Below are 14002 nucleotides of genomic sequence, written 5' to 3'. Positions count from 1 at the left end.
TTGGTTTTGTTTGTCTGTTTTTATTGCCAGAAATCAAACAGCTGATCAAAAAGGAAGCGCTAGTCAGTGTGGGGAAGGACTCCACCTCTTCTTCAGCTCTCCAGATTTTCCTAGGAAGAACAGTGAAAATCCTATAGTCAGAAAGGATAGTCTTTTGTTGTTGTTTTTTAATTTGACAGGTAGAGTTATAGACAGTGAGAGAGAGAGAGACAGATCTTCCTTCTGTTGGTTCACTCTCCAAATGGCCGCTATGGCCAGAGCTATGCTGATCCGAAGCCAGAAGCCAGGTGCTTCTTCCTGGTCTCCCATGCAGGTGCAGAGTCCGAAGCCAGAAGCCAGATGCTTCTTCCTGGTCTCCCTTGCGGGTACAGGGGCCCAAGCACCTGGGCCATCCTCCACTGCCCTCCGGGGCCACAGCAGAGAGCTGGACTGGAAGAGGAGCAGCTGGGACTAGAACCCGGCGCCCATATGGGATGCCGGCGCCGCTGGCGAAGGATTAACCAAGTGAGCCACAGCGCCGGCCCCAAGAAAGGATAGTCTTGAGGAACTTCCTCTAAGCAGCCAGGGACAGCAGCTCTTCCTAAGGCTTCTTCTGATCCTGGAAAGGGAGGCAAGAGCTCTCTAACCCCAAAGTTCTAATAAGTACAGCAGCTGTGGCCCGGGAAGTGCAGTGGAGGATGGCCCAAGTCCTTGGGCCCTGCACCCCATGGGAGACCAGAAGAGGCACCTGGCTCCTGGCTTTGGATCAGCGCGATGTGCCGGCCACGGCGGCCATTGGAAGGTGAACCAATGGTAAAGGAAGACCTTTCTCTCTGTCTTTCTCTCTCACTGTCCACTCTGCCTGTCAAAAAAAAAAAAAAAAAAAAAAAGTGCAGCAGTTACCACTACAGAGGATGAGACTGTTTTTTGTTAGATAATATTAAGATGATTCTGGAGCAGGCATTGTGCCCCAGGGGGTTAAGCCACTGCTTGGGACGCAGGCATTTTGTATCAGAGTGCCTGAGATCAAGTGCTACCTCCACTTCTGATACAGATTCCTTCTAAGGAGCCTGTGAGGCAATAGATAATGGCTCGAGTACCTGATTTCTTGCCACCCCTGTGGGAGACCCAAATGGAATTCCTGGCTCCTCCTGGCTTTGGCCTTGCCTGGCCCTGGCTGTTAGAGGCTTTTGGGAGAGAACCAATGGATGGAAGACCTCTCTCCCTTCTCCCTCACCCCCCAGCTCTGCCTTTCAAATAAATAAACATTTAAAAAATGATTCTGAACTTCAGCAACACATGTCTAAAGACCCAGAAATTTTCCAGGGAGCACAGTGAAACCAGGCTAACTCCACCAGCAATAAACTTTTGTAGATGATTATGTGTAGGAAGTGGAGACTAGCTTGACATCAACATTTTAGACAGTATGACTCTGGGATCCATTCCCACAGGCTAGGGTGTTGTCTGCTCCTCTTTTCCATCGCAAGAAAATCCTGGCATTGTTAGCAAAGTAGGGAGGCCTGTTTTCCTTCTTGATTTTCACCTTATAAAAAGGGTCATAACTGGAGTCCAGGTACTAGTACCAAAAGAGTGTAAATGACGGCAAAAACAGGGGCCCCGACATACTCACCCAACCTCCCTGACCCTCGACAAACTCCCGGATGGCTCTGTTCCCGTTGATCATACTTGTCATGGGGCGAAGCATCTGCCTAGCCATTTCAGGAGCATTGCGGACCACACACTCAAGAAGTTTCACTGACACAGCCAGAAAGGCTCTCTCATATGCTAAGGTGGAATCCTGAGCGCACCACGCCTTGCTGAGAGATGTCACTGTGTTCTGGAGAACTGCGCCTGCCTGAGGAGAGAGACAGGCTGTATCAGTGAAGAGTGCTCAGAAAGCACAAGAGGCTGCAGGTGGAATCCAGTAAACGTACCGGAGGTAATCTTAAGGGGAGGATGGGCAAACTTCTCTTCTTTTAATATTCTGTTACTTCAAGGGGCTTTAGAAAAATATATAAATAGCTCTTCAAATCCGTGATTTCAGATAGTATTGCTTAGGATAAAACAATAGCAATAAAATGATTTGAAAGAAAACTACTGAGAACATGACAGCACAGCTGGTCACATTGGAAAGGTATTATTTGAATGACTAGGACATGCTACAGTGGGGGGAGAAAAGATTAGTTTGTCCTCTTCCTCTTTCTTTCTCAAACCATTTGGCCCAAAAGCCATTAGGTGGGGCTAAGCCAGATCTTCTGGGGAGAGGAGGCGGAGGGGAGGGGAGATGACAGTGGTCAGAGCAGTGTATCTAAGCCCAAATAAACTGAGAAGGGCACCCATCGGAGAGGGTGCCTAGATTTTAGTTTCTTTTTCTTTCTTTTCTTTTCTTTTTTTTTAATATCTTATTTATTTGAGAGGCAGAGTTACAGAGAGAGAGAGAGAGGGAGCGACAGAGAGAAAAGTGTTCCATCTGCTGGATCACTCCCCAAATGGCTGCAATGACCGGACCTGAGCTGATCCGAAGCCAGGAGCCAGGAGCCTCTTCCAGCTCTCCCACGTGTGTGCAGGGGCCCAAGCACTTGGGCCATCTTCCCCTGCCTTCCCAGGCCATTAGTAGGGAGCTAGATCGGAAGAGGAGCAGCCAGGACTTGAACCAGAGCTCATCTGGCATGCCGGTGCTGCAGGTGGAGGCTTGGCCTACTATGTCACAGCCGTCAGCCCCTAGATTTTAGTTTCTAAATATCATTCTCCATTAAAAAAAAAAAAAAGCCACAGAGCTCTCTGGAGAATGCTGGTTCTAGGCTGGGATATGGGAAATAGAATATCTGTTAGAAATGATGCAGACATATCAAAAAGACAAAGTCCAGATTAAAAGGGCTGCCATTACCTAAATCTGAGACAATCCGAGCCACTATATGACAGTAACAGATTTTACCTCGAAGAATAAAGTAGGACTTCATAGCTCTACGCTGATACGGAAATAAATGGATTGAAATTTTGATAAAAAAGGGGATATTTACATAAGATCAAAGTACCACTCTATGACAATACTTATTAATTACAAAAAGGGAAGAGCAACTTGGGGCCAGTGTTGTGACACAATGGGTTAAGCCACTGTCTGTGACACCAGCATCCCATGGGAGCACTGGTTCAAGTCCTGGCTGCTTCACTTCTGATCCAGCTCCCTGCTGATGTGCCTAGGAAAGCAGTGGAAAATGGTCAAAATGTTTGGTTCCCTGACACCCTCATGGGAGACCTGGATGTGTCTGGCCCAATCCCAGCCATTGCAGCCCTCTGGGGAGTGAACCAATGGATGGTTCCAACAGATGAAAGATCTCTCTCCTTTCTTTCTGTCTTCCCTCTCTGTAACTCTGCCTTTCAAATGAATAAAATAAATCTTAAAAAAGAAAAAGAGTAACTTTACAGTGGAGAAGATTTACAAATACCATCTTAAGTGATTAAAACTAACAACTGGGGCCGTTGCTATGGTGTAGTGGGTAAAGCTGCTGCCTGCAGTGCCAGCACCCCGTATGCATGCCAGTTTGAATCCTGGCTATTCCACTGTTCAAGTTATTGTGAGCCTAGCAGTGAACACATTAGATACCTGCTACCCCGGTGTTATATGCAGATGGGGACAGGTTGCTCTAGGGGTAATAGCTTCTATGATAGTTCGCAGGGGGATATAATGGTTATGAGACTATAATGGCATGTGGTCAGTGATGAGTTCATATTAGCTGTCATTGCTGATATTAATCAGCAATATCTCCTAGAATGCCATCTTAAGATTTTTGTATCTAATACAGAGTCCAAGTTCTACTGCCAGTAATCTATGTGCTGATAAAAAGCCACAGGGCTGCTGTAAGGGTTCATCTCTCACTACATCAGACTTGTAAACTGCCTATACTTCCTGTGTGGACTTCACTAGGGACCTTGGAGCAAGGTTGGGGGTGACGTCAATGCCCAACAAAGTATTAAAACATGCAGAGAGGACACCTTGCCAAGAATAACCTGTGGGGCTGGCACTGTGGCTCAGTGGGTTAACGCCCTGGCCTGAAGCACCAGCATCCCATATGGGAGCCGGTTCTGGTCCCAGCTGCTCCTCTTCCGATCCAGCTCTCTGCTGCGGCCTCAGAAAGCAGTGGAGGATATGGCCTAAGTCCTTGGGCCCCTGCACCTACGTGGGAGACCCAGAGGAAGCTCCTGGCTTCGGATCAGCACAGCTCCGGCTTTTGCGGCCATCTGGAGTGAACCATCGGATGGAAGACCGACCTCTCTCTCTCTCTCTCTCTGCCTCTCCTCTCTCTGTGTAACTCTGAATTTCCAGTAAATCAATAAATCTTAAGAAAAAAACAAAACAAAAAAAGAGTAACCTGCTATACAAACGCTCTGTGCACACTGAGCACAGCTCTGATGAAAATCAAGTGAAGACAAGCTAAAAGGTTGATCAGCCTGTGCCAAGAGCTGTCCATCTCTGTACCACTTGGGCTTTGATGAACTCCTACTAAGAAATGGCAAATGGACAATTCCTGCTGTATCTCCTGTAATGAATATAAGCCCCCAAATCTTTCACAGAACATTCTTAGTCCTAGTGTAAAGGAGTAGTAAGAAAAGGAAGCTTGAAATAGAAAAAAGCAGCAAACCATAGCAAGAGGTAAAGACCTGACCTGCTCCCGAGCAGTTTCTTTAATGACGTTTCTGGCAGCAGCTTCTACCTCTCCATTGAACTGGTCTCCGAGCATCCGAAGGCGCCCAACAATGATAGCCACGTCAAAAGAGTCAGCCTCTCCTAAGACGGAGAAAACACATTTGTCACCATGCTTGAAAAGATAGCAAGACCCAGGAACCGGCAATGGAGAAAAGTTCTCCCGTCTTCTCAACAGTTTTGGCATTGCTCTTTCCCAAGAACTTCGATGTTCTGTCAACAGCACTAGAAAAATCTCCCTTCAGGGGCAGGGGCTGGTGCAGCAGTTAAGAGTTAAAACATGGCTTAGGATACCTGTGTCCCAACAGAGTGCCAGTTCCACTCCTGGCTCCTCTCTGCTCCAGCTGCCTACTAACGCACACCCCGAGAGGCAGCAGGTGGCAGGCCAAGTGGCTGAGTCCCTGCCATCCAGTGAGAGACTAGATCGATTTCCTGGTTCTTCCTCAACTTGCTCCAGCCCCAGCTCTTGCAGGTATTTGGGGAATGAACTGGGGGATGGGAGATCTCTGTCTCTGTCTGCCTTCAAAAAGAATCTCTTTCTTTTCAGGTATGCTAAAATCTTAAATTTTGCCTTTTGAAATTTAAGAGGAGGGGCCGGCACTGTGGCATAGCGGGTAAAGCTACTGCCTGCAGCACCAGCATCCCATGTGGGCATTGGTTCAAGTCTTGGCTGCTCCACTTCTGATCCAGCTCCCTAATGTGCCTGCATCCCCGTGGAGACTTAGATGGAATTTCAGGCTCTTGGCTTTGGCCTGTGTCAAGCCCAGCTTCTTGCAGAAATTTGAGGGAGTGAACCAGAGAATGGAAGAGCTCTCTTTCTCTCTCTCTCTCTGTAACTCTGCCTTTCAAATAAATAAATAAATCTTTTTTAAAAAGTTTTTTTTTTTTTTTTTTTTGACAGGCAGAGTGGACAGTGAGAGAGAGAGACAGAGAGAAAGGTCTTCCCTTTGCCGTTGGTTCACCCTCCAATGGCCGCCGCGGCCGGCGCACCGCGCTGATCTGAAGCCAGGAGCCAGGTGCTTCCTCCTTGTCTCCCATGGGTGCAGGGCCCAAGCACTTGGGCCATCCTCCACTGCACTCCCTGGCCACAGCAGAGAGCTGTCCTGGAAGAGGGGCAACCGGTACAGAATCCGGCGCCCCGACCGGGACTAGACCCTGGAGTACCGGCACCACAGGCCGAAGATTAGCCTATTGAGCCATGGCACTGGCAAAAAATTCTTATTACCCTTTAATCTCTACCTCAGGTCAGGAGGCTTACCTGCAACAGGTTCTTCTGCGCTGCCTAGGTCCCGGTTAGTAACCTGCAATTTTGGGCCCAGCAAGTCTGCGAGTAGAGCGTTCATGACGCATTCTGTTTGCTCCTCAAAAGTCTTCATTTTAGATGCTTGCTGTTGAGTTGTTTTAACATACAATAAGCAGTTCGCAGTTCAGCAGGGAGTTCGAAACACCGGAAGACCAGCAGACGCGTCTACCTCTTGTTAGGTTCCTTATCTGGACATGTAGCCCTGGACACCTTCCCACTAGTCTTCTTCAAAAATAGCTGATTGCTAAGAAAGCTGTGTCTGAAGAGCTTCTCCACACACTTGGGGATTGTTTCGAGACTTTCAGTTCCTTATTTCAGAACCCCACCCTACCCAGTGATTAATGAATAACTTCCAGGGTTATACTTAAATCTAAAACTGAAATAGAATTGAGAAAGAGCCTCTTTGACAATATCATTAAGAAATACTTCCTGTTAGGGCCAGCACTGTGGTACAGCAGGTTAAGCCACTGCTTATGGCACAGGCATCCCATATCAGAGTACTGATTTGAGTCCTGGCTGCTCCACTTCTGATCCTGCAGCCTGTTAATGTGCCAGAGAAAGCAGTGGAAGATGGCTCCCAAGTGTTTGGGCCCCTGACATCCACATGGTAGACAAAGATGGAGGTCCAGACTCCTGCTTCAGCCTGGCATAGTCCCGGATGCTGTGGGCATTTGGGAAGTGAACCAGCGGATGGAAGACCTCTCTCTCTCTCTCTCTCTCTCTCTCTGCCTCTCCTTCTCTCTGTGTAACTCTGACTTTCAAATAAATAAATAAATCTTAAGATTTATTAAAAAAATTTAAAAGTACTTCCTGTTAGGTTATATGTATGGTATAATTTACAGGAAGGCTTTGAAGCTATAACTTCTGATTATGGCATTTATTTGCCATACCATACAATGATTATTTATTGATTTATTTTTTTTTACAGGCAGAGTGGACATAGAGAGAGAGACAGAGAGAAAGGTCTTCTTTTTGCCGTTGGTTCACCCTCCAATGGCCGCTGCGGCCGGCGCACTGCGCTGATCCAAAGGCAGGAGCCAGGTGCTTCTCCTGGTCTCCCATGGGGTGCAGGGCCCAAGCACTTGGGCCATCCTCCACTGCACTCCCTGGCCACAGCAGAGAGCTGGCCTGGAAGAGGGGCAACCGGGACAGAATCCGGCACCCCGACCAGGACTAGAACCCAGTGTGCCGGCACCGCTAGGTGGAGGATTAGCCAAGTGAGCCGCGGCGCCGGCCACAATGATTATTAAACACTTATGTGCACAGAACTATTTAGCACTACAAATAACACAGAAAAATGATACAGGCACAATTCTTGTGTTAGGGAGCTTACACTTCAGCAGAAATGACAGCTGTTAAATGACAAATCACATGATGTCTTGCCCTATTATGATACATTGCACTGAGAGTGTGATAGGGAAGCAAACCTCGGAGACTGGGATGCTTCTTTAATGCAGAAACATCTGAGATGAACTTAGAAGTATAAATAGGAACTCACTAGGCACAAAGAAGGAAATAGGAATGTTCCAAGTGGAGGAGGAGAAAGCACATATAGTACAAAGACTCAGAAGGTGGGAAAAAACAATAGCAAACAACTTGGCCATTTGAGGGGTTATAAATGGTGACAATAGGAGCCAGCACTGCGGCGTAGCACGTAGCTGCCGCCTGCAGTGCCGGTGTCCCATATGGGTGCCAATTTGAGTCCCGGCTGCTCCACTTCCAATCCAGCTCTCTGCTGTGGCCGGAGAAAGCAGTGGAAGATGGCCCATGTCCTTGGGCCCCTGCACCCACATGGGATACCCGGAAGAAGCTCCTGGCTCCTGGCTCCAGATCGGCGCAGCTCTAGCTATTGTGGCCAAATAGGGAGTGAACCAGTGGAGGGAAGATGTCTCTCTCCCCCTTTTTTTCTCTCTCTGCCTCTCCTTCTCTCTCTGTGTAACTCTTTCAAATAAATAAATCTTAAAATAAATAAATGGTGACAATAAAAAGTAATTCACAGGAAAATTATGAGTATTAAATAAGATGACATATAAGGATTGACCCAGCACTGTCTAGTATGCAACAAATGCTAAATATCTTCCTTTTAGCCCAAAGCCTAATAACTAGAATAAAAGGGATCTGACACACGAAAAAGACATTTTCCTAACAGGATTAGAATCCATAATTGTTTTTAAAAGAACTTGGGATTGGATATTTACCTGTTGTGGCTGCTTTCCTTTTTTTTTTTTTTTTTTTTTTTTGACAGGCAGAGTGGACAGTGAGAGAGAGAGAGAGACAGAGAGAAAGGTCTTCCTTTTTGCCATTGGTTCACCCTCCGGCCGCTGTGGCCGGTGCACTGCTGCCGGCGCACCGCGCTGATCCGAAGGCAGGAGCCAGGTACTTCTCCTGGTCTCCCATGGGGTGCAGGGCCCAAGTACTTGGGCCATCCTCCACTGCACTCCCTGGCCACAGCAGAGAGCTGGCCTGGAAGAGGGGCAACCGGGACAGAATCCGGCGCCCCGACTGGGACTAGAACCCAGTGTGCCGGCGCTGCCAGGCGGAGGATTAGCCTATTGAGCCGCGGCGCTGGCCCTATGTCTGCCTTCTGAATGTAGCTAAACCCAGATTATGGGTCAGGGTCTCAGAAGCAGCATTCAAACCTCTCAGAGCCAACCTATCTACTACTCAACCTATTTGACCTGATGAAAATCTTAACAACTCCAACTAATGGGACTGGTGCTGTGGTGCAATACAATGAGCCTTCTCCTGTTGTGCTGGCATCCCATGCGGGTACCTGTTTGAGCTCTGGGTACTCCACTTCTGATCCAGCTCTCTGCTTATGGCCGGGAAAACAGTGGAAAATGGCCCAAGTGCTTGGGCTCCTGCACCCACATGGGAGACCCAGAAGACGCTCCTGGCTCCTGGCTCCTGGCTTCGGATCTGTCCAGCTCCAACTGCTGCAGCCATTTGGGGAGTGAACCAGTGGATGGAAGAGCGCTCTCTGTCTCTGTCTCTGTCTCTGTCTCTGTCTGTAACTCTGCCTCTCAAATAAATAAATAAATCTTTAAAAAAAAAACTCTTAAAAAATTCAAGCACAAATAGTCAGTTGTTCAGAACAGAATTTCTGTCTTGCAAAATAACCAGTCACTCTTCTGTTTCCTTCCATTTTAAAAAACAGATGACTACAACATATCTATTAGAATGGCCAAACCCAGAACACTGATAACACCAAATGCTAGCATGGATGTGGAGCAACAGGAATGCTCATTTGCGGTGGGGTAGCAGTGGGCTGTGGGCAGTGCAAAACGGTAGAGCCACTTCAGAAGAGTCTGACATATTCTATACATTCTATTACCATACAATCTGCAATCACATGCCTTGTTATGTACCTAAAGACACTGAAAACTTAGGTCCACACAAACACACACACATGGATATTTGAAACAGCTTTATTCATAATTGTCAAAATTTGAGGCCAGTGTTGAGGCACAGCAAGTTAAGCCACAACCTATAACACCTGCATCTCGTAGAGTGCCAGTTCAAGTCTTGGCTACCCTGCTGCTGACCCAGCTTCCTGCTAATGTGCCTGGGAAGATAGCAGAAGGTGGCCCTGGTACCTGGGCCCCTGCCCCCTATGTGGGAGACCAGGTTGGAGTTCCTGGCTCATGGCTTTGGCCTGGTCCAGCCCTGGCTGTTGTGGCTGTTTGAAGAGAGTATCAACAAGTGGAAGAGCTTTCTGACTCTCTCTCTCTCTTACTCTGCCTTTCAAATAAATAAGCGCACAGATCTTAAAAATAATAATAATAATAATTGCCAGAACTGAGAAGCAATCAAGATGTCCTTTAGTACATGAAAAGTAAACTTTGGTATATCTAGATAATTATTCAGTGCTGACAAGAAATTAGTTATTGAGCCATGAAAAGGCCAAGAGGAATTTAGATGAAAGTTATGAAAATTAGAACAAATATACAACTCTGGCATTCATAAGGAGAGAGGCCATGCATGTGTGGTGGCAGAGGATGTATGAGAAATCTCTATTCCTTCTTCTCGATTTCTCTGTGAATCTAAAACTGCTCAAAGGAAATCTTAATTTTTTAAAATGATCAAAATTGTTTTTAGACTAGAAGCAGCAATTGATTCTATATATTTAAAGGGTCATTTTATAAAAAAAAAAAAGATGTATTTATTTGATTTGAAATGCAGTTATAGAGAGTGAAGGAGAGACAGAGAGAGATCTTCCATCCTGTGGTTTACTCTCCAAATGGCCGTGACGGTCAGGGCTGGGCCAAGCTGAAGCCAGGATCCAGAAGCTCCATCCAGGTCTTCTTCATGGATGGCAGGGGCCCAAATACTTGGCCATCTTCCACTGCTTTCCCAGGCACATTAGCAGGGAGTTGGACCAAAAGCGGAGCAGCCAGAACTCAAATCAGTGCTTATGACATGCTGCCATTGCAGGGGCAACTTAACCTGCTGCACCGCAATGCCAGTCCTACAAGGCCACTTTCATTTGTTGTCGTCAAGCACTCATTCTCTCTATAAACAAAATGGCTGAGTCTATAGTTTTTTCAGTAGTCCTCAGACCTCTAACTCTAGAAGAGTACTCTGAGAAAACGTAGGCCAACCTCTTCACACAAGAGCCAGCCACTGACAATTTAAGGATTCTGAGAAAAACATTTTGACATATTCCCAAATATACAAAAATAAACATTGAGTATAAGACATTAACTAACTGGCAAATAACTTGCCCAAGTTCTCACATCAGTAAGTGGCAAAACAGAAAATTTCATTTATTTATGTATTTGAGATGCAGAGAGAGAACTCTCATCTGCTGGTTCATTCCTCCACATACCCACAACAGGTAGAGGTGGGCTGGGGCCATAGCCAGGAGCCAGGAGCCAAGAGCCAGGAACTCAATCCAGGTGTCTCATGTGGGTGGCAGGAACACTGCTTTCTCCAGGGTCCACATTACCAGGAAGCTGGAGTCAGGAGCCAGAGGCAGGTATCAGACCTGGAAACTTTAATGCAGGTGTCCTAACTACTGACTTAACTGCCAGGCCAAGGACCTGTCCCAGAATAGAAATTCAGAACCAGGTCTGTCTTAGCTCAAATTCAAGCTTTTCCCACAATAACATACCACCTTCCTCATTTCACTATTGATATGTTTATGGTTAAATACCATCTTTGGAGGGTGGGGTCAGCATTGTGGCATAGTGGGTTAAGCTAATGTCTACAATGCCGGCATCCCGTATGGCACAGATTCAAGTCCAGGCTGCTCTACTTCTGATCCAGCTCCCTGCTAATGTGTCTAGGATAGAAGAGGATGACCCAAGCGTTTGGGCCCCTACACCCATGTGGCACATCCAGATGAAGCTCCTGGCTCTTGGCTTTAGCCCGGCCCAGCCCTGGCCATTGCAGCCATTTGGAGAGTGAACCAGCAGATGGAAGATTTCTCTCTCTCTGCCTCTCCTTCTCTGTAGCTCTGCCTTTCAAATAAATAAATCTTCTTTAAAAAATTATCTTTGGAATCTAATCTTGACTCTTACATTATCCTTTTTTTTTTAAGGTTTATTTATTTATTTAAGAGGCAGAGTTATAGAGAGGGAGAGACAGAGACACAGAGACAGAGGTCTTCCATCTGCTGGCTCACTCCCCAAATGGCTGCAAAGGCTGGAGCTGGACCAATCTGAAGCCAGGAGCCAGGAGCTTCTTCTGGGTCCCCCGTATGGGTGCAGGGGCCCAAGGACTTGGGCCTTCTTCCACTGCCCTCCCAGACTGTAAGCAGAGAGCTGGATCATTAAAGGAACAGCTGGGACTCAAACTGGCACCCGTATGGGATGCCAGCACTGCAGGTGGCAGCTTAACCTACTACACCACAGCATCAGCCCCCTTGCGTTATCCTTTATAACCAATATTGGAATATAGAAACACAGTAGAAGCTTTCATGGGCAACATGGAGTAAATTTCCCCCCTTACTTACTTCTCTCTGGGCCTTCAATGCAACACCTTTCTGAACCATTTCTTCCTCCCAGCCCACATACCTTTACCCTTGCAGTTCTAATATCGTGGTTCTAATTATTCTTGAAAAATGATGAAGCCCGAATTCTTTCACTACAACTTGCTTCCCTTGCTGCCCTCCATTGACATCCCTCCCCTAAAAGCCTTGTACCATTACATCCCTGGCTCAAAGCTCAGGATCTCGTCATCTGCACAGATGTGGATGTGGAGGACTGTCCTTGGGTGCTGCTCCTCTCAACATAGAGACCTGTAACTACAAAAACAAGTCCTATGTCCCCTCACCCTCTACTCAATATCTGAGAAAGAATAACTGTGGCAGAACTCCCCTTCAAAGAGAGGAGAAATGGTGGTATACAATCATCACTGGTCCGTGACAATAAAATTATGGTGAGTAACCAAGCAAAAGGTGGCTTCTGCAAAGTTCTAAAACCCCACTGTCTCCACAGGCACTCATTCCACATGCTGCATACTGCTTACCTTCCAGCTAAGACTGAACTTAGAAAGCCACTGTCGTAAGAGGACAGTATCAAATACTCTTAGGGATTTTAAGAGGTAAGCATGCACTTTTATCACATCCTTAAATCACACATCAGCAGAAGCTAAAGAGAGTGCGCCTAAGTGGACAGAATAGTAAAGAATTAAACTTAACTTCATGGAATGCTTGAGCCTCAATTGTTTTGTTTACAAATTAGTAAAACCAGGCTACAGGAGAAACTAGCTCTTTACTGAGACTTAACTGTGCACTTTCAGTGTGAGTGTCTTGACTAGCAGGAGTGGGCATGCCTGGCCCGAGGGCTGCAATAGACCCCATGAAATCATTGGGTCTGGCCCTGCCAAGGCCAATGCAGGCAGGACTCCAAATTCAATAAATCTATAGCAAGTTAATTTTTAAGTTGATAATTTTTTAAAGCTTTATTTATTTATTTGAAAGGTAGAGTTACAGAGAGGCAGAGGAAGAGAGAGATAGAGAGACAGAGAGAGGTCTTCCATCTGTCAGTTCACTCCCCAGTTGGCCGCAATGGCTGGAGAGCTGCGCCCATCTGAAGCCAAGAAGCCAGGAGCTTCATCTGGGTCTCCCACCTGGAATGGATGCAGGGGTCCAAGGACTTAGGCCATCTTCTACTGCTTTCCCAGGCCATAGCAGAGAGCTGGATCAGAAGTGGAGCAGCTGGGATTTGAACCGGTGCCCATATGGGATGCTGGCACTGCAGGCAGTGGCTTTACCTGCCATGCCACAGCGTAGGCCCCAAGTTGATAATTTTGCATGGCCCTTGACAGAAAAAAGATTCCCTACCCCTACTAGAGGTTAAAACACCTCTTTGGGTACCTCCATCCCATACTGGAGTGCTGGATTCAAGCCCTGCCTCTGCTTTCGGTACCAGCTTCCTGCTAATGTGCACCCTGCAAAGTAATAGGTGATGGCTTAAGTAGCTGGGTCCTTGCCATGCACATAGGAGACCTGGATTAAATTCCTGATTCCCAGATTTAGCCTGGCCTAGCCCAGCCACTGTGGACATTTAGGGTGTGAACCAATAGATGGGAGCACATTCTATCTCTCTGTCAAATAAAAATGAACGAATAATAAAAGTATAGTTTCCAGGGGCCCAGCGCTGTGGCGCAGCAGGTTAAAGCCCTGGCCTGAAGCGCCAGCATCCCATATGGGCGCTGGTTCTAGTCCCGGCTGCTCCTCTTCCGATCCAGCTCTCTACTATCTACTATGGCCTGGGATAGTGGTAGAAGATGGCCAAGTCCTTGGGCCCCTGCACCCACATGGGAGACTTGGAAGAAGCTCCTGGCTTCTGCTTTTGGACCAGCGCAGCTCCGACTGTTGCGGCTATCTGGGGAGTGAACCAGCGGATGGAAGACTACTCTCTCTGTCTCTATCTCTATAACTCTTTCAAATAAATAAAATAAATCTTTAAAAAAAAGCATAGTTTCCAAAAGCAACAATTTCATATTCTGCTAGTTATGCCTTACATTACAAAAAAAAAAAAAAGCAACTAAGTAGAACTTAATTTTCTTTT

General features: G+C 46.8%; 1 protein-coding gene across 1 annotated transcript; it reads right to left on the bottom strand.

Moving 5' to 3' along the window:
- On the bottom strand, positions 1 to 6287 carry BCL2L15 (BCL2 like 15). Its single transcript, XM_002715757.6, has 4 exons — positions 5940 to 6287; positions 4644 to 4765; positions 1610 to 1834; positions 1 to 110 (listed from the first exon to the last, which is right to left on the bottom strand). Exons 1-4 carry the CDS (start codon positions 6055 to 6057, stop codon positions 93 to 95), a joined length of 483 nt encoding a protein of 160 aa, XP_002715803.3. The 5' UTR covers positions 6058 to 6287; the 3' UTR covers positions 1 to 92.
- Positions 6288 to 14002: the final 7715 nt, after the last annotated feature.

This window comes from Oryctolagus cuniculus, chromosome 7 (assembly GCF_051225735.1).
Source record: "Oryctolagus cuniculus isolate XC-2025 breed Fujian yellow rabbit chromosome 7, ASM5122573v1, whole genome shotgun sequence".
In the NCBI taxonomy this organism is placed as follows: domain Eukaryota; kingdom Metazoa; phylum Chordata; class Mammalia; order Lagomorpha; family Leporidae; genus Oryctolagus; species Oryctolagus cuniculus.
Note: the sequence above shows the minus strand (reverse complement) of the source record. Positions and strands in the feature narration are given on the sequence as shown.